At 47.5% G+C, this 19917-nt stretch overlaps 1 protein-coding gene across 7 annotated transcripts in view; it reads right to left on the reverse strand.

Annotated features, from left to right (window-relative positions):
• Nucleotides 1–19917, reverse strand: part of pdzd2 (PDZ domain containing 2) — a 569380-nt gene that overhangs the window by 128440 nt on the left and 421023 nt on the right. For all 7 annotated transcript variants that reach the window (XM_085973666.1, XM_085973663.1, XM_085973669.1 and 4 more), the window contains one exon: nt 1317–1404. In XM_085973666.1, the coding sequence (XP_085829792.1) occupies nt 1317–1404 (88 nt within the window). The remainder of the gene's footprint in view (nt 1–1316; nt 1405–19917) is intronic.

The raw sequence follows: 19917 nt of genomic DNA on the forward strand, positions 1-19917 counted from the left end.
AAAAGTCTTCTGAAAATCCAAATACACTACATCTACTGTATTCCCTTTATCAATATAATAATCAGTCGCCTCTTCAAAAAAATGATTAAATTTGTAAAACACAATTTGCCTTTAACAAATCTGTGCCTTTGTTAACTCATGCATTTCTAAATGTTCACTAATTTTATCCTGAATTATGGATTCTAACATTTTGCTCATAACTGATGTTAGCCTAACTGGTCTATAGTAACAAGGTTTATCCTTCTCTCTGTGTTGAATAAAGGTGCTACCTAATCCCCATCTCCTAATTAAGCTCATCTTCTCTCCTGAAGCCTTCCCTCCCGCAATCAAAAAATTCCAATGTTGCCGTTTTGAGCGGTCCAGAGCTTTTCACCTCTGGCACCTGGGTTCCAATCCAGCCTGGGCTGATTGGGATGACATTCATCTCTGTTTGCTGGCTCTAAGGGTCCTGTGTGAAATGAGTTTGTTATCCTCAATCCAGTTTGAGGTAAACGTAGGTCCACAGTGCAAAATGGCCTATAATTTGCTACTATTTGGCAAGCTCACTCTGAGAGGGTTTAGGACAGCTGATACAGGAAATGGAAAAATCTCTCACTGGTGCAATAGGTTGGGATTGAGGTACATTGTTATGTTATAGTAGAGAGAGCTTTACTCTGCACTTAACCGTGCTATAGCTGACCTGGGAGTGCTTACTGCTGACTCTGGGGGTAGACTTTAACTATCGGGCAGCTGATTGGCAGAGCGGTCAGCCGTCTGCTTGATAGTGCAGATGGGAATGCATCTATTTTGAGGGCTGGGCCTCATTATCATGCAACCGATGCCAAATGGGCAATATTAGGTGGCCCAGAGGCAAAAGCTCCTGCTCCTCCTGGCTCCACAAAAATAATGTTAAACTTTTCATTTTGTCGCCTTCAGTTGCATCACCGGGTAAAACTTACTGTGCATGGTGCACCCTCCACCCAGTTGTCTCCCAAAAAGGCAACCAGAGTCCTAAGTATATCACAGGAACTCAAACCGCAGATTAAAAGGGCCTATCACCTGAAACAGGGGGGGGTTCTCTGGCTGCCCAGCTTTAGGCCCCTTTCAGGATGGGCTTGCCAGATCGGAAGCAGGAATGAGGTGGTAATTTTTTTCACATGATTTTCGGGGTTCTACCGCCCTGTTTCCACCCAGCAGCTCCAGTGAAAATCTCACCCTGGGTGTCAGAAAAGAGAAGTGTTTCATTCTCCAGTTTTTTTATCATTTTAGGCACATTTCACAAAAAAAGTAAAGTTGAAAGAAAAAAGAAATTCAAATGCTGGAACAGTTGTTGGTACCTGGGGGGTGTGACAGTTGTCCATCTCTGCTTATGCTCTCCCGATGAGTTGTACGTGATATCACTTCATCCATTTCTTGTTCCGAAACCTGTATTGAACAAGAGAATGGAAGAAATAAGTTTTTGAAACTAATATAACTATTTTACTGTCTCATTATCAAAACAATTACAGACTGACCATGTGAGAATCCATTGTAGCGTTAATATGCTCCTATTACAGTGTGGGCTAATCACTTTGGGGGGAAAATTGAGTCACGCCCCCTTTGGGGCGCTAACTTCACTGGGTGCTAAAAGTAGCGCCCCAAAAAAATTAGCAACCCCGCGACCAAAATTGAATGGTAGCACCCCAAGACTGAAGTGGGACGCTACTGGAAGTGCCCCGCTTCCCTCTTGGGGCGCTGCAAGGGAATATCATGGCGCTACGAGGAGGGGAGGGGCCTTGCGCAGGGCGACCCGGGGCCCAGCTGAGCCACCAGGATCGGAGTGCCGGCAAAAGAGCCCGGCACTCAAGAGAAGTGCCAGGCACATGGGGCGCAGCCAGCACTCCGCGGCGGGGGGTGCTCAGGAGGCCAGGGACGGCAGCGGAGGCAGGTGCTGGCAGGCGGCCAGCAACAAAAATGGCTGCCCAGCACTTTGCCTTTAAATAGCGCTGCCCCGGCTGCAGGTAGGCCCCTCTGACCCCGTAGGGCATAGCGTCCGGCGGTAAGTCAGGGGGCACTACCGAAGATCGCAGCCGGGGTGTGAGCGGGGCGCTGCGCATGGCGATGACGTCATCGCTGGCAGCGCAGCGTCACGGGGCGCTATCAGTTACCGCCGCTGCTAACCTCCCACTGAATTTCGCGGGAGGCGTTGGTGGTGCCGCGCCCGGATGCTAGTTGCTTTGCGCCCCATTAGCGCCCTCACGGTAGGCGCAAAGCAACCGAATTTTTCCCCCTTTGGTTAAAGAATTTTCTGTGTAGATTATAGGGTAGATTTTACAAAGGTGTGTTCCCACCTGAAGCTTCACTCGTTAGGAGTGCACATCAGGAATTTGGATGGGGAGGTCAGTGAGTTCCACTAGTTTCTATAATGATCAATAACATGTCATTCTATAGTGGACACTAGGTGGAGCCGTAGAGCTGTGTAGAGCTGTATATAGCTGTATGTATAAGACTACACTACCCAGCTGTATGTGTTTAAGACTACATTACCCATGAGGCACTAGGCTACCCACAAGGCAGCAGTCAAGATGGAAGCCTCTACCGATATTGTACCTAGTCCACATGTGCTCAATAAAGTAACTAGCAAAAGCTAGCTGTGTTCATAATAAGAATGTCTATTTATTAATGAACATAAGATGGTACCAGGATGGTGAAGATCTGCTGAAAATTGTGAAAAGCGACATGGAGAATTTGAAGCCACCAGAGCGTTTGAAACTCACAGGAAACATCGACTACAATTGGCAGACACTTAAACAACAATTCGAACTCTACATTGCAGCCATCGGATTCGGTACGAAGCCAGAAGGAAGATAGCGTTGCTGCTTACGGTTGCAGGCCCACAGGCGAGAGAGGTATTTAATACATTTGTATTTAATCCAGAGGAGAACAGAGAAAAATTAGAAGATGTGCTAAAAAAATTTGATGCACATTGCTCTCCCAAAAAGAATGAGACATATGAAAGATACATCTTCCGTTCTCGGACACAGCAACAAAATGAGACTTTTGATAGCTTTATAACTGATCTGAAACTGTAATTTCTCTGAGCTGAAATCATCCATGATTCGTGACCAGATTGTGTTTGGTATTCATGATAAAAAAGTCAGGGAACGTCTGTTGAGAGAAACCGAACTACATTTGGAAAATGCAGTGAAAATATGCCAAGCCAGCGAGCTAGCTCGAAAGCATGCGAAGACTTTCAGTGAAATCAATAATGATGCGATTGTAATGAGTGATAATGCTGCTGTCGGTGCTGTGTCGTATAAGGGGAAGAAACATGGGCAGAACAGAAATGAAAAGCAATCGGAGGATGAAATTTTTAATTGTAAACGCTGTGGTTACAAACAACAGTTAAGACAATGCCCAGCATTTGGAAAAATGTGCACAAAGTGTAATGGAAAGAATCACTTTGCCAAACAATGCTTTTCAAAAGTAAAAACAACGAAAGGGCAACAAGTTAATGTGATTGAGGACACTGATTTAAGTGAGACATTTTTTGTAGGAATGGTGTCATGTGACGATATCAAAAAAGATACAGAAAATGTGCAGCCCTCAGAAATGGACAATGCTGAACATAACGTCAATGCAGTAAAAGTGGACAAATGGATGATTCCACTGCAGATAAATGGAGCATTAGTTACATTGAAACTGGACACTGGGGCAAAAGCAAACTTAATCAGTATGAGTGACATAAAAAATATGAAAGAAAAGCCCAAAATGCAGAAAAAGTCAGTACTACTAAAGGACTATAATGGACAGAAAATAGATAGCTTAGGTGTATGCAGACTTAAAGTGACAGTCAAAGACAAAGTGCATCATCTCATGTTTTCTGTTGTGGCTGAAAGACTTGATTCGATACTAGATGACAAAGCTTGTGAAGACTTAGAACTGGTCAAGAGAGTCTACTGTATAAACTGTGCCATAAGCAGACCAGATGACTCAGGTGATGAAGCAGAGAGCCCATCAAGGATGAAAAGGCCAAAGGGTATCCATGTCTTCAAAAAGCCTAGTTTCTCCAAGAAGAAAGAAAAAGACTTTAAGGTCAAAGAGAAGCCAAAGGAAGAAAAGCACAAAGAGGAAAAACACAAGGAGAAAAAGTCCAAAGATATAACCGCAGCAGATGTTGTTAAGCAGTGGAAAGAGAAAAAGAAAAAGAAGAAGCCTGCACCAGAGCAGGAAGCAGTTCCGGTGGATACTCCTTCTTCCCTCAGGCCAAGCTTTGGTGTTCCATTAGCCGAGGCTGCTGAGAGGACTATGCTGTATGATGGGATCCAGCTGCCAGCAGTTTTTCGAGAGTGCATTGACTACATTGAGAGTTATGGCATCAAGAGTGAAGGAAACACTGAAACCCTCTCCAAGCAAAGATCGCAAGGAGACCTCGATCTATACAAGTGCAGATTGATGACAATGCCGCAACTGCATCTTGTCATTCACCGCCAGAACAATCTCATGAAGACACATCAGACTTACCCGTGTTGAGAAGATCCACACGTGAAGTAAATGAGCCTGATAGACATAATCTTTGAGTACAATGTAAAGCTTTGAAAATGTGTTGACTGTTTTGAAAATGTTTATGTTTATAGAGCACTAACAAAAGTGTTACTGATATTATCTTTATTGTTTTCTTGAAAGTTGATTGATATTGATTTTGTTAAACCTCAAAGAAAGGGGGATGTAATGATCAATAACATGTCATTCTATAGTGGACACTAGGTGGAGCCGTAGAGCTGTATATAGCTGTATGTATAAGACTACACTACCCAGCTATATGTATATTAAGACTACATTACCCATGAGGCACTAGGCTACCCACAAGGCAGCAGTCAAGATGGAAGCCTCTACAGATATTGTACCTAGTCCACATGTGCTCAATAAAGTGTCTAGCAAAAGCTAGCTGTGTTCATAATAAGAATGTCTATTTATTAATGAACATAAGAGTTTCCACACCTGATTTCCCAATACGCATTCCCAAATTCATAAAATCTACCCATGTAAGTCTATTGGGTACACCCACACTACAATGCTGTGTAACCACTTCATGTCAAAGTGACCAGCATGACTTAAGTTAAATAACCTTGTCAGGGCGAGGCTGGTTCTGGACCCAAGTGCAGAGACGAGGCTTGAGGCAGGTATAAAGTTCAAACAAAGTACTTTACTTAATAAACACAAAGATACAATTACACTTTAGGAGCTCTGACAAGCAACCACTTGGCACAAAGGCTTGTCAAGACTGAGCACAGAGAAGGGGAAAAACAGAACTAATATACTACAAATCACAGGTGAAACTCATAAGCCCAATAACAGTCAATTAGGGATTTAACACAGGGGTAACCACTCATGAAGGTGCCACCTAGGGGTTACTAGGAGAACTAACCAGCACCCTCACAGGACCCCCTCCCCTAGGAACGGCTCCTGACGTTCCTCCTGGACGAGCAGGGTGGCGACGGTGAAAATCCCTTATGAGTTCCGGATCCAAAATGTCCCGGGCCGGAACCCAGGAACGCTCCTCAGGACCGAAACCCTCCCAGTCAACCAGGTATTGGATGCTCCTCCTGACCCGGCGACAATCAAGGAGACGACGGACCGTGAAGACTTGCTGGCCGTCGATCATACGGGGCGGGGGTGGAGGTCTAGCTGCAGGAACCAAGGGACTAGTAAGTACCGGCTTGAGGTGAGAGACATGAAATGTGGGATGTATCCTCATCGATCGAGGAAGGAGGAGCCGGTAGGCCACCGGGTTTACTTGCTCCAAAATCCTAAAAGGTCCTATGAACCGGGGAGCCAACTTGCGGGACTCTACATGGAGCGGAAGATTCTTGGTAGACAGCCAGACCTTCTGTCCGGTCCGGAACCGAGGAGCTGGGCGACGGTGACGGTCGGCCTGTACCTTCTGCCGAGATGAGGCAAGCTGCAAGGCGGATCGGACCCTCCTCCAGGTACGACGGCAGCGTTGGATTAACCCCTGGGCAGCCGGCACTCCTACCTCCTTCTCCTGTTCCGGGAAGAGTGGCGGTTGGAAGCCATATTGGCACTCAAAAGGCGAGAGACCAGTGGAGGAGCTCTGAAGGGTATTATGTGCATACTCTGCCCAGACCAGGTACTTGCTCCAGGAGGAAGGATTGGAGGACACAAAGCTTCGAAGCACCCTCTCCAGATCCTGATTAGTTCTCTCAGTCTGGCCGTTAGATTGAGGGTGGAACCCTGAAGAGAGACTGACGGAAGCCCCCAGGAGGGAACAAAAGGACTTCCAAAACCTAGATGAAAACTGAGGACCACGGTCAGAGACAACATCCAGGGGCAAGCCATGGAGGCAGAAGACGTGTTGGACAACCAGCTGGGCGGTCTCCCTGGCCGAGGGAAGCTTGACAAGAGGAACGAAGTGAGCAGCCTTTGAAAAGCGATCAACCACAACTAGGATGGTGGTGAATCCTTCAGATAGAGGTAGCCCGGTGATGAAATCCAGGGCGATATGAGACCAGGGACGGCTGGGAATAGGCAAGGGATGCAGGAGACCAAGCGGAGGTTGTTGGGATGTCTTGTTCTGGGCGCAGACGGGACAAGCGGAGACAAAGGTCCGGGTGTCGGCTTCCATAGCGGGCCACCAGAACCTCCTTTTAAGAAACTCGAGAGTCCGACGGATCCCAGGATGACCCGTCAATCGAGAAGAATGGCCCCATTGAAGGACCTGGGCGCGCACTCGACTGGGAACATAAAGTTTATTAGGAGGGGCTCCTCCGGGATCGGCCTCCTGACGTTGGGCCCTTCGCACCACAGTCTCAATCTCCCATACGACGGGAGCCACGATGCAGGAACTAGGGACGATAGGTTCCGGAATCCGGTCCTTTTCCGAGGGGTCAAACTGGCTAGAAAGGGCATCCGGTTTGAGGCTCTTAGACCCTGGGCGGTACGACAGGAGAAAGTTGAACCGGTTAAAGAAGAGTGCCCACCTGGCCTGCCGGGGGTTGAGGCGCTTAGCGTCCTGAATATATATCAGGTTCTTATGGTCGGTCCAGACGACAAAAGGGTGTTCCGCTCCCTCCAACCAGTGTCTCCACTCCTCCAAGGCCAACTTAACTGCCAAAAGCTCCCTGTTGCCGACATCATAGTTACACTCAGCTGGCTTCAGGCGACGGGAGAAGGCGGCACAGGGATGAAGTTTTTGGTCCTTGGGGGAGCGCTGGGACAGGACAGCCCCAACTCCAATATCCGAGGCATCCACCTCTACGATGAAGGGCAAGGCGGGATCGGGATGTATCAGAATGGGGGCGGAGGTGAAGCGTTGTTTGAGCTCCTGGAATGCCCGTTCTGCTTCAGAACACCAGCTAAACCGTACAGGAGAGCCCTTGGTCAATGCGGAGAGGGGCGCGGCAAGGGAGCTGAAGTTGTGGATGAAGCGTCTGTAAAAGTTGGCGAATCCCAGGAACCGCTGAATCTGCTTAACCGACGTGGGACTCGGCCAGTTCAGAACAGCTTGAACCTTACTCGGATCCATCTGGACGCTTCCACCAGAGATAACGTAGCCCAGGAAGGTGACCTTAGTGACGTGGAATTCACACTTCTCGGGTTTGACGAAGAGACGGCTCTCCAAGAGCCTCTGCAACACCCGCCTGACGTGTTGGACATGCTGCTGGGGGGACTTCGAGAAGATGAGAATGTCATCCAAATAAACAAACACAAACTGATTCAGCAGGTCCCGGAGCACATCATTGACCAGAGCCTGGAAGACAGCAGGGGCATTAGTGAGACCAAAGGGCATGACAAGGTATTCCCAGTGACCGCTCGGGGTGATAAAGGCAGTTTTCCATTCATCCCCCTCGCTAATGCGGACCAGGTTATATGCATTGCGGAGGTCAAGTTTGGAGAAGATGGTAGCTCCCTGTAGCTGCTCAAACGCTGAGAACATCAAAGGGAGGGGATAGCGGTTCTTAATCGTAATTTTGTTGAGCCCCCGATAGTCTATACAAGGTCTGAGACCGCCATCCTTCTTCTTTACAAAAAAGAAACCTGCACTCGCTGGGGAGGTGGAAGGACGAATGAAACCTGTGGCGAGGGCTTCTTTGATATATTCCTCCATCGAAACATTCTCAGGACCAGAGAGAGAGAGTAGAGCCGACCCCGAGGAGGGCTAGTGCCAGGCAGGAGATCAATCGCACAGTCGTAGGACCGGTGTGGGGGGAGTGTAGAGGACCGCCCCTTACTAAATACCGCATGGAGGTCCGAATACTCAGGAGGCACACGAGCAAGATCCAGCTGATCGGCTGGCTCGGGAGAGGAAGGACGAGGCAGACTAGGGAAGACCTTGAGACAGTTAGTTGAACATGAAGGGCCCCACTCCAGCACCATCCCAGTAGTCCAGTCAATATGAGGGTTGTGGAGAAAGAGCCACGGGTGTCCAAGAACGAGAGGAAGCTCAGGGGAATCTATCAGGTGAAACTGCAGCAACTCTTGATGTCTCTCCCCCACTTGGACATGTAACACTCCAGTGATATGATGAATGAGCCCAGAACCAAGGGGCCTGCCATCGAGGGCCATGACTTGTAAAGGCTTATCCAGGCAGGAGAAAGGAATTTTCAGTCTGTGCACCAGGGTACGGTCAATAAAACAACCCGCGGCCCCGGAGTCAATGAACGCCTGCAGATTGAACTGCTTTCCCTCCCAAGAGAGACGAGCAGGAATCAGGGTTTGGAAGACAGAAGGGGTAGAAGAAGGGGTTTGATCAATCCGTATCTTCCCAATCCTCCTGGCTTGTTCCTGGAGCTCTGGGCATGTGGCTCTGAAATGACCAGACAGGCCACAGTAAAGACAACACCCCTCTCTCAATCTCCTCTGTCTCTCAACCTGGGAGAGCCGAGTTCTGCCGAGTTGCATAGGTGTCTCCTCCGTGCTAACAGGTGGACTCGGGGGTACTTGGAAACTCCTGGTCAAATCCAGAACACCAGACGATTTCACCCTTGTGGAAGTAGTGAATCTCCTCTCTCTAGCATGCTCCCGGAGGCGGTTATCCACTCTGACAGCAAGGGAGATGAGCGTGTCAAGGTCCTCCGGGATCTCTCTGGACGCTAGTTCATCCTTGATAGTTCCGGAAAGGCCGTAAAAAAACATGGAAAGAAGGGCCTCGGTGTTCCAGCGACTCTCCGCAGCGAGTGTGCGGAACTCAATGGCAAAGTCGGCTACGCTGCAGCCGCCCTGGCGGAGATTCAAAAGTCTCTTAGCTGCCTCCCGTCCACTCACAGGATGGTCAAAGACCTTGCCCATCTCAGCGGTGAAATCGACAACATCGAAGCAGACCGAAGATTGCTGCTCCCAGATAGCGGTAGCCCAGGCGAGAGCTTTTCCCGAAAGTAGTGAAATAATGAATGCTACCTTAGAGCGAGATGAATGGAACATGGAAGGTTGAAGTTCAAAAACCAGGAAACACTGGGTCAGGAAGCCACGACACTTGCCTGGATCACCATCATAGCGCTCCGGCACCGGTAGGCGAGGCTCTCGGTAAGTTTGGCAATCGACGACCGGTGGGGTAGCACCCAAAGGAACTGACCGAAGAGGAACGTCCCGAGCAGAAGCCACAGCAGCTAGGTGTTGAATGGCCTGAGTCCACGTATCTACCTTGTCCGAAATGCCTTGGAGAAGTTGCTCAAGGCGGCCGAGGAAAGCACCCTGAAGGGAGAGAATAGAACGAAATTCCTCCATCACTGCTGGGTCCATACTGGCTCAGTCTTGCTGTCAGGGCGAGGCTGGTTCTGGACCCAAGTGCAGAGATGAGGCTTGAGGCAGGTATAAAGTTCAAACAAAGTACTTTACTTAATAAACACAAAGATACAATTACACTTTAGGAGCTCTGACAAGCAACCACTTGGCACAAAGGCTTGTCAAGACTGAGCACAGAGAAGGGGAAAAACAGAACTAATATACTACAAATCACAGGTGAAACTCATAAGCCCAATAACAGTCAATTAGGGATTTAACACAGGGGTAACCACTCATGAAGGTGCCACCTAGGGGTTACTAGGAGAACTAACCGGCACCCTCACAAACCTCTGAGATATCACGCACGCACACACACTTTATACAATTTTATTATCTCTGAACAGGTAGATGATAAGGGCAATTAAGAATGGGCAATAAATGCTGGCCTTGCCTGCGACGCCCAGATAACCATGAACGAATAAAAAAAATTCTATCAGCCTCTAATGTTATACCTGCCAATCCCATTGCATTACCTACTCTTGATTTATTGCCTTCAACTTTTCCAGACAGTAACAATCTTAAAATCTTTCCTTGTGACTCCTGAATAATGTGCCCACAGTATGTAATTTTCTCATCATGATCACCCTCGTCACTTCTCTTTTTCTTTTGCTATTTCAATAGGCCTCTCATCAGTCAGTCTTTGTGCCTATCAACATCTGCAACACTCGAATTTAAATGCCCCCCAGGCTCCTTACTTCAGTGTTCAGTGTTAACATCCATACAATGCTGCTGACCACATGTAATATCTAAGCAACCTACTTCTAGGGAAACACCTTCATATTGTTAAATGCCTCTTTACAACTTCTATCCCAGATTAACATCGTCATTAGTCTGGCTATCTGATGCTATTAGATTGACCAAGTTTAAGGGCTCGATTTTGTTACTGGGGTGGGCTGGGGTCGTGTAATCCAATTTTCGTGTTAGCCACCCGATTCTAAATCGATGTGGGAGAATGAAGCGATTTTAACTTAAGTGGGCAATTAAGTTCCAGCGTGTGGGAACCCATGGCCCAATTAGTTTTTTCAGTCTGAAACTCGTCTCAGATGACGTCATCATTGCTGCTGCATTTAAGGTCTGCAACAAGCCTTGCTTCTTCTGCAGACTGCCAATCTTTTGGCCTTTCATGTTAGAGGGACCTGGAGGCAGAATGACCAGCCAGAGACCTAGGTCTGCTCCCAAGTTTGATGATGTTGCCCTGCAAGCTTTACTGGAGGGAGCAAGAGCCAATAAAGAGGTGCTCTTCCCTTCTTCAGGGAGGAAGAAGCATCCCCAGCAGACCAAGGCTGTGTGGATCCAGGTGGCCCAGGAGGTCAACTCTTTGTTGATAACCCGCAGGACCTGGCTTCAGTGCAGGAAGAGGTTTCATGACCTTTTGCGCACTGGAAAAGTGAGTATGACTTTCCCATCACCCTCAATCTGATCCCCATTGCCTCTCCTCACCAGCACTCATCTTTAGCAATCTCTTCCTCCACATCCCACTTGACACTGACATCCATGCACCCTTACCCATTCCCTCTCTCTCTATGGTCACATTCACCTAACTATTCGACTATGCAGCCCTCATACTCCCTATCACTGTGATGCGATGAAAACAACTTACAGGGAGGGCCCTTGGTCTTGCCACCTCACTCCATCTATGCTATGGATTCTATGGATGCTATGCGAGGTTATGCACTTTGGTGTCAAAAACAGGAAGGCAGATTATTATCTGAATGGCAATAGATTGGGAGAAGGGGAAGTGCAACGAGACCTGGGTGTCCTTGTGCACCAGTTGCTGAAGGTAAGCATGCAGGTGCAGCAGGCGGTTAAGAAGGCAAATGGTATGTTGGCCTACATAGCGAGAGGGTTTGAGTACAGGAATAAGGATGTCTTGCTGCAGTTGTACAGGGCCTTGGTGAGAACACATCTTGAGTATTGTGTACAGTTTTGGTCGCCTTATCTGAGGAAGCATATTCTTGCCATGGAGGGAGTTCAGCGAAGATTCACCAGGCTGATACCTGGGATGGCAGGAATGACGTATGAGGAGAGATTGGGTCAAATGGGCTTATACTCGCTGGAGTTTAGAAGAATGAGAGGGGATCTCATTGAAACTTATAAAATTCTGACAGGACTGGACAGACTAGATGCAGGAAGGATGTTCCCGATGGTCGGGGAGTCCAGAAATAGGGGTCACAGTCTAAGGATAAGGGGTAAGCCATTTAGGACAGAAATGAGGAGGAATTTCTTCACCCAGAGAGTGGTGAACCTGTGGAATTCTCTACCACAGAAGGTAGTAGAGGCCAATTCATTAAATATATTCAAGAAGGAGTTGGATATATTTCTTAAGGCTAAAGGGATCAAGGGATATGGGGAGAAAGCAGGGACAGGGTACTGAATTTGGATGATTAGCCATGATCGCATTGAATGGCGGAGCAGGCTCGAGGGGCCGAATGGCCTACTCCTGCTCCTATCTTCTATGAAAGAGCGAGGACAAGAGGAGGGCCACCGTCAGTAGCCCAGCTCACCATCTGGGAGGAGGCGGTCCTGGAGATTGTGGGAGTGGAGGACGATGCGCAAGTGGGGGACGGACAGACAGGTGCATCAGAGCAAGCTGGTGACTGAATAGTTTATCATCTCTCTCATTGACATTGCATGAGTCGCTGATAATGATTGTGAAGCTCTAACAGATGGACTTATGATCATCTGCAATATGCAATGTGCATGTAACCTTGGCATCACATCTCTGACTCTTTCCTTTACTCCCCCACAGGACCATTGACAGCACCCGTCCCCACTAGCCAGGAGGAAGAGCCTGAGCATCCAAACTCCTCAGGGGAAGTTGCAACCTCTGAGGGTGCAGCGTCAGCAGAATTCAGCGCACCCAGCACCAGCGCAGACACTCACACCTTGGTGGGATCTTCACGAGAAAGAGTAGTGTTGTCACCTGGTGTATCACAGCTCACAAGTGAGCGTCAGCAGATGGTGGAGACAGGGACAGCAGTGGAGAGTCCTCGTCGGAGGGCGCAGGACTCTGCCAGCTCGGCTCAGCTGCATGTCGACCCTCTGCCTCTGGGTCCATCCACAAGATCAGCGGTGCTGGAACTCCAGGAACAGATGCAGGAGTCTCTGGCAGGTTTTATCTCCAGGGTCACTGCGAGTGTGGAGCGAATGGAGGAGTCCATTGCGAACATGAGCAGAGCCTTTGTGGAGTCATTGGCGCATGAACGCATCACCATGGAAAGGATGGCAACGTCCATGGAGGTGATAAGTCGCCAGAGTGCAGAAAACATGGTGAGTGTTCTGAATAGAATGACATCTCTGAAGGACTGATGGTCATCTATTGAACAGAGAAACCAGACCTTCATGGAAGTCCTTCTGAGTAGGACTGCCAGTGCAGATATGGGTCCCCATGGCCCCCCTGGTGTGCAGCAAGGTGCTCTCAAGCCACTTGCAAGCGCTGAGGGGGACCTGTCCCATGAGAGGGAAGTTGGCGGCAGACATCAAGGAAGTGGGGGCTCCTCTCCAAGCGCTCACACTTTCATGCCACTGCAGAGCCCTCGGTCAGAGCCCCACCAGAGTCCACAGCAAACTGAGATCGGCGTTTCAACCCCTGCACAGCCACAGGAGCAGCAGACTGTTGGCGAGCCCTCACAGGTTCGCAACCCCAGAGGACGCCCGCCAAAGGTGTCGAGACAGGAGTAGCAAGAAAGTGAGCAAGGGGCCTCCACATTTGCTGAAGCCACAGGGGAAGCACCACGTAGAAGCACGCGTAAGAGAAAGATACTGCACAAATAGTGACAAGGGTAGTCACTTGGGTGAAATTTGATGTTTAATGTTAAAAAGCCATCAGATGGTTACTGTAAATAAAAAATCTGATGGCTACTGCTGCATTTGTGGTGTGTGTCATTTCGCTAATGGGACTTCCACATTGAGGGCTTAGGATTACTTGGTATATGCCTCAGTTGAGGAAGCGCTTAGTGACGGTTTCCCAGGAGGTCACACTGGAGATGGGTGTCAGGCTCCAAACTTCCACAGCTGTGGTTATGCCTTCTAAAAGTTCCCCCAGACCTGAGACAACAAAGTCCTGCCACCTGCAAATGATGGCTGCTCAAATATCCTATTTAATGGTGGAGCTGCAGCTAATAGTCAGCAATCCAATTGTGCTCCCGCCAGGTTTCACCCTCGTGTTTCAGAGCATGCATGCTTCACGTTGGAAAAGGGTTAAAATCACCAAGGCCTTTCAAAATGGGATAATAGAGGCAATTCAGTGTTGTTAAGGGCCTTAAGGGCCTATCCCGCCTCTTGGAGGCGGGATGGAGGCGGGGTTGGGCCCGCCCGCCACTTTTTGCAATTTTAACACCCCACACGCCTCCATTCCCGCCTCCACAGCCCTGTGAAATTCGAGCCCTCACAATTTTATTTACTTGCTGTAGATCTTATTGCTCACTCGGAGGTCAACTTTTGGGAGATTTTCTTTTGATCTTGAACCCAATTTCTAAGTCATCCAGAAATGTCTATTATAATGAATTCAGTATATGCATTGAAAAAATTAGATGAGCTACTTCATTCTTGTCTACCTCTTCTTCTGATCTTGAGTTTGAAAGTGTAGTTGTAAATGGCTTGGGGGAGAGTATTCCCTGGGGCAGATGCAGACATATGTGGGGTTGGAAGGAGGTTGTGAGTGCTGAGGGATACAAGGAAGTGATCAGAGACGGCCCTGTCTGTGATTGAGACCATGGGAGTAAAGAGGCCATGTGAGTTGGCAAGATTGAGGAGGTGACTGTGAACATGGGTAGGAGAGTTTATATGGAGGGAGAGGTTAAGGGAGGACAGGAGGGCAGTGAACACAGAGAGAGGTGAAGATGAGATTAGATAGAGATTGAAATCACCCAGGATGAGGAATCGCCCATTGCTGAGGTAATGAGTGAGTATATCTCGGTGAGAAATGTGAGGTGGGGGTTGGGTGGCCTGTAGAGAATGAGGATTTTAAAGGAGGGCGAAAGGAGCACAACAAGGTGACGTGTTCAAAGGAGGAAATGGTGCCAGAGGAGTAGGGGGAAATATCAAGGTAAGATTTGGTGATAAGGGTAACACCGCTGCCTTGCTGGTTTGGGTGGGGCAGGGGTGGAAAATATAGACAGGCAGGATGCTTCAGTAAGGGGCAAGGTATCGCCGCCCATGAGTCAAGAGTCAAGGCCATGTACTACAATGCAATCATTCACTATAAAAACGTGCATGCAAGAACCTTGTTCACAAGTGAACGGACATTTTGGAGGGCGATGTGAAGAGGGAAGTGATAGCTGATCTTCTGGTGAGATAAACCGCACTGGGTTGGAAGGGAACGTAAGCAAGAGAGCGGGATGGGGGAGTTGGGGTTACTGCTAGTAAAGAGGCAACGAATGCCATGATGGGACCTTCGGGGAGTTCCAAGAGAGGCAAAAAGGGAAGGTAGAGGCTTATCCAAGAGGGATTCAAGCCTGGGGTAGCGGCAGAAGTGTCAGAAGACAGAGGAATAGTGAAGGTTTGGGGTAGGGATGTGAGGGGCAAAGTACCTCAGAGGGGAGAAATTAAAAATGGCATGACTGGGTGACAGGAAGAGGACAGAAGGGCTAAAGAGGGGAAAGAGAAGAGAATAAAAGGGAGTTAGAGTCAGGTCTGGAGTGACAGCAAAAATGTTCATGTAAATGGGCATAGAGGAAATTCAGGTTACATAGGCATGGTATAGATTAGAATTGGTACGTCCTGGTTGTAAACAGGATAGGGAGCAGACAATACAAGAGAGCCTAAAGTTAAAGCCAGAGGTCCCCAGGTGGATGATGCTGACTTGTAGATAGGGTGGAGTCAGCTTGGAGCACCAACAAACTAATGTCCAGGTTCGAGGGCAAGTGAGCCCAGGAGCTGTAAGAAGGGAAAAGTAACAGTGGGCAGCATAGAGTGATCCAGGGTCCAGTGGAAGTGAGTAGTGGCCTTAGTGATTAGTAGTCCACACCAGCGGATCCAGTATACCAACAGAGGGATGTATGGAGTCAGCGGCAATCGGAAGCAAGCAGAAAGTGGCTAAGCAAAGGCCATTCACAGAGCACGATCCAGAGTAGGATGGGAACCAGCAGGAAAAGATCAGAGCTAGCTCAGCATGGAGCAAAAAATTCCTAGCAAGGGAGTGGAAAACTGAGAATGCAGGAGCAGGCCAGATACTAGATATCAGATTCAGGGAGCTCTTGATAGGCAGGAGTTTAGGTACTGTTGCAACATATATAGACCTAGGAAATGTGGGTTCCTAAAAGTTTCTGAAACAACTAAAACCTTTTTGTTAACCTTTGATAATACTGTAACACAATGGAGCAGCTGAAGTAATAACAAGGCTGAACAACTGTTATTTGCATTAAGGAAACATTAAAACCTCCATTATCACAACAGACCAGGTTAGAATTTATTTAATGTAAAATAAATATTGTAATTCAGGTTCTCTGAATAATATTTTATTTATTCATTCATGGGACGTGTGCGTCGCTGGCAAGGCCAGCAGTTATTGCCCATCCCTAATTGCCCATGAGAAGATGGTGGTGAGCCGCCTTCTTCAACCGCTGCAGTTCGTGTGGTGCTGTTAGGGAGGGAGTTCCAGGATTTTGACCCAGCAACGAGGAAGGATCGACGATATACTTCCAAGTCATGATGGTGTGTGACTTGGAGTGAAACTTGGAGGTGGTGGTGTTTCCATGCGCTTGCTGACCTTGTCCTTCTAGATAGTAGAGGTCACAGGTTTGGGAGGTGCTGCCGAAGAAGCCTTGGCGAGTTGCTGCAGTGCATCTTGTAGATGGTACACACTGCAGCCACGGTACGCCGGTGGTAGAGGGAGTGAATGTTTAATGTGGTGGATGGGGTGCCAATCAAGAGATATCTTTGTCCTGTATGGTGTCAAGCTTTTTGAGTGTTGTTGGAGCTGCACTCATCCAGGCAAGTGGAGAGTATTCCAATCACACTCCTTACTTGTGCCTTGCAGGTGGTGGAAAGGCTTTGGGGAGTCAGGAGGTGAGACACTCACCGCAAAATACCCAGCCTCTGACCTGCTCTTGTAGCCACAGTATTTATGTGGCTGGTCCAGTTAAGTTTCTGGTCAATGGTGACCCCACAGGATGTTGATGGTGAGGGCTTTGACAATGGTAATGCCGTTGAATGTCAAGGGGAGGTGGTTAGACACTCTCTTGTTGGAGATGGTCATTGCCTGACACTTGTGTGGTACAAATGTTACTTGCCACTTATCAGCACAAACTTGGATGTTGTCCAAATCTTGATACATGTGGGCATGGACTGCTTGATGAGGAATTACAAATGGCACTGAACACTGTGCAATCATCAGCAAACATCCCCACTTCTGACGTTATGATGGAGGGCAGATCATTGATGAAGCAGCTGAAGATGGTTGGGCCTAGGACACTGCCTTGAGGAACTCCTGCAGCAATGTCCTGGGGCTGAGATGATTGACCTCCAACAATCAGAACCATCTTCCTTTGTGCTAGGTATGACTCCAGCCAGTGGAGAGTTTACCCCCCTGATTCCCATTGACTTCAGTTTTACTAGGGCTCCTTGATGCCACACTCTGTCAAATGCTGCCTTGATGTCAAGAGCAGTCACTCTCAGCTCACCTCTGGAATTCAGCTCCATATTTGGATCAAGGCTGTAATGACATCGAGAGCCAAGTGGTCTTGGTGGAACCCAAACTGCACAACGACGAGCAGGTTATTGGTAAGTGCCGCTTGATAGCACTGTTGCCGACACCTTCCATCACTTTGCTGATGATTGAGAGTAGACTGATGGGGTGGTAATTGGCCGGATTGGATTTGTCCTGCTTTTTGTGAACAGGATATGGGACTGGGACAGGAGAGAGCTGTTCCGTTGGGACGGACTTCACTTGGCCAGTGCTGGGACTAGAATCTTGGCGAATCGAATAACTAGGGCTGTAGAGAGGGCTTTAAACTAATTAGTGGGAGGGAGGTTTTAAGAGAGCGAAAAATAAAAAATAAAAATGACAGCGGAGAAGGCAATAGAGCAAGGTAGCAGTGGGGGAATTAAAAACCAGAGCATGTCAAGAAGGGACAGAATGTATAATGATAAAAGTAAAGTAGTAAAAGGGGTAAAAGCAGGAATAATTTGTCAGAAAACATATCTGAAAGTTCTTTATCTGAATGCACGCAGCATTCGTAACAAAATAGACGAGTTGACAGTACAAATAACTACACATGGTTATGATCTGGTGGCCATTACGGAAACATGGCTGCAAGAGGATCATGACTGGGAACTAAACATACAAGGGTATTTGATAATTAGGAAGGACAGACAGGAAGGAAAGGGAGGTGGGGTTGCTATGTTAATCAAGGATGGAATCACTGCAATAGTCAGAAATGACATTGGGTCAAAGGATCAGGATAGTGAAACAGTTTGGGTGGAGATAAGGAATAATAGGGGGAAAAAGTCACTAGTGGGCATAGTCTATAGGCCTCCTAACAGTTGCAACTCTGTTGTTCGGAGTATAAACCAGGAAATAGTTGGGGCTTGTAATAAGGGAACAGCTATAATCATGGGGGATTTTAATGTTCACATTGACTGGACAAATCAAATTGGGCATGGCAGCCTGGAGGAAGAGTTCATAGAGTGTATTAGGGACGGGTTCCTTGAGCAGTATGTAACTGAACCAACCAGGGGGCAGGCAATCCTAGATCTGGTCCTGTGTAATGAGACAGGATTAATAAAAAATGTCCTAGTAAAGGATCCCCTTGGAATGAGTGACCATAATATGGTTGAATTCCAAATTCAGTTTGAGGGTGAGAGGGTTGGATCTCAAACCAGCGTACTGAGCTTAAATAAAGGAGACTATGAAGGTATGAGAGTAGAATTGACTAAAGTGGACTGGGAAAACAGATTCAAATGTAAGACGGTACAAGAGCAGTGGTCTACATTCAAGGAGATATTTTACATCTTTCAAGAAAAATATATTCCACTGAGGAAAAAGGGGAGTAAAAGAAAAGACAGCCATCCGTGGCTTAGTAAAGTAATAAAGCATAGTATCCAACTGAAAACAAGGGCATATAAAGTAGCCAAATCTAGTGGGAGGATAGAAGATTGGGAAGCATTTAAAAGCCAGCAAAGAATAACTAAAAGATTAATTAAGGGGAAGATAGATTATGAAAGTAAACTAGCAAAAAATATAAAATCAGATAGCAAGAGTTTCTACAGCTATATAAAAAGAAAAAGGGTGGCTAAAGTGAACATTGGTCCCTTAGAGGATGAGACCGGGAAACTAGTGGCGGGGAACATGGAGATGGCAAAGACGCTGAACAAATATTTTGTATCAGTCTTTACAGTAGAGGACACTAAAAATATCCCAACACTGGACAAACAGGGGACAATGGGGGGGGGAGGAGCTAAACACGATTAAAATCACTAAGGAGGTGGTACTCGGTAAAATAATGGGACTTAAGGCAGATAAATCCCCTGGACCTGATGGCCTACATCCTAGGGTCTTGAGAGAAGTAGCGGTAGGGATTGTGGATGCATTGGTGATTATTTTCCAAAAATCCCTGGACTCAGGAAAGGTCCCGGCAGATTGGAAAACTGCTAATGTAACACTCTTATTTAAGAAGGGAAGTAGACAAAAAGCTGGAAACTATAGACCTGTTAGCCTAACATCTGTGGTTGGTAAAATGTTGGAGTCCATTATTAAGGAAACAGTAACAGAGCATTTGGATAAACATAATTTAATAGGACAGAGTCAGCATGGTTTTATGAAGGGGAAGTCATGTTTGACAAATTTGCTTGAATTCTTTGAGGACGTAACATACAGGGTGGATAAAGGGGAACCAGTGGATGTAGTGTATATGGACTTCCAAAAGGCATTTGACAAGGTGCCACACAAAAGATTACTGATCAAGATAAAAAATCACGGGATTGGGGGTAATATACTGGCATGGGTGAAAGATTGGCTATCTAACAGAAAACAAAGAGTTCGTTCTCGGGCTGGCAATCAGTAACTAGTGGTGTTCCGCAGGGGTCATTGCTGGGACCCCAACTCTTTACAATCTATATTAATGATTTGGAGGAAGGGACCGAGTGCAAAATATCCAAGTTTGCCGACGATACAAAGATGGGAGGGAAAGTAGTGAGTGAGGAGGATATAAAAAACCT

This window comes from Somniosus microcephalus, chromosome 2, assembly GCF_052327205.1.
Source record: "Somniosus microcephalus isolate GS21.2 chromosome 2, FLI_Smic_1.0, whole genome shotgun sequence".
NCBI classification, from domain to species: Eukaryota; Metazoa; Chordata; class Chondrichthyes; order Squaliformes; family Somniosidae; genus Somniosus; species Somniosus microcephalus.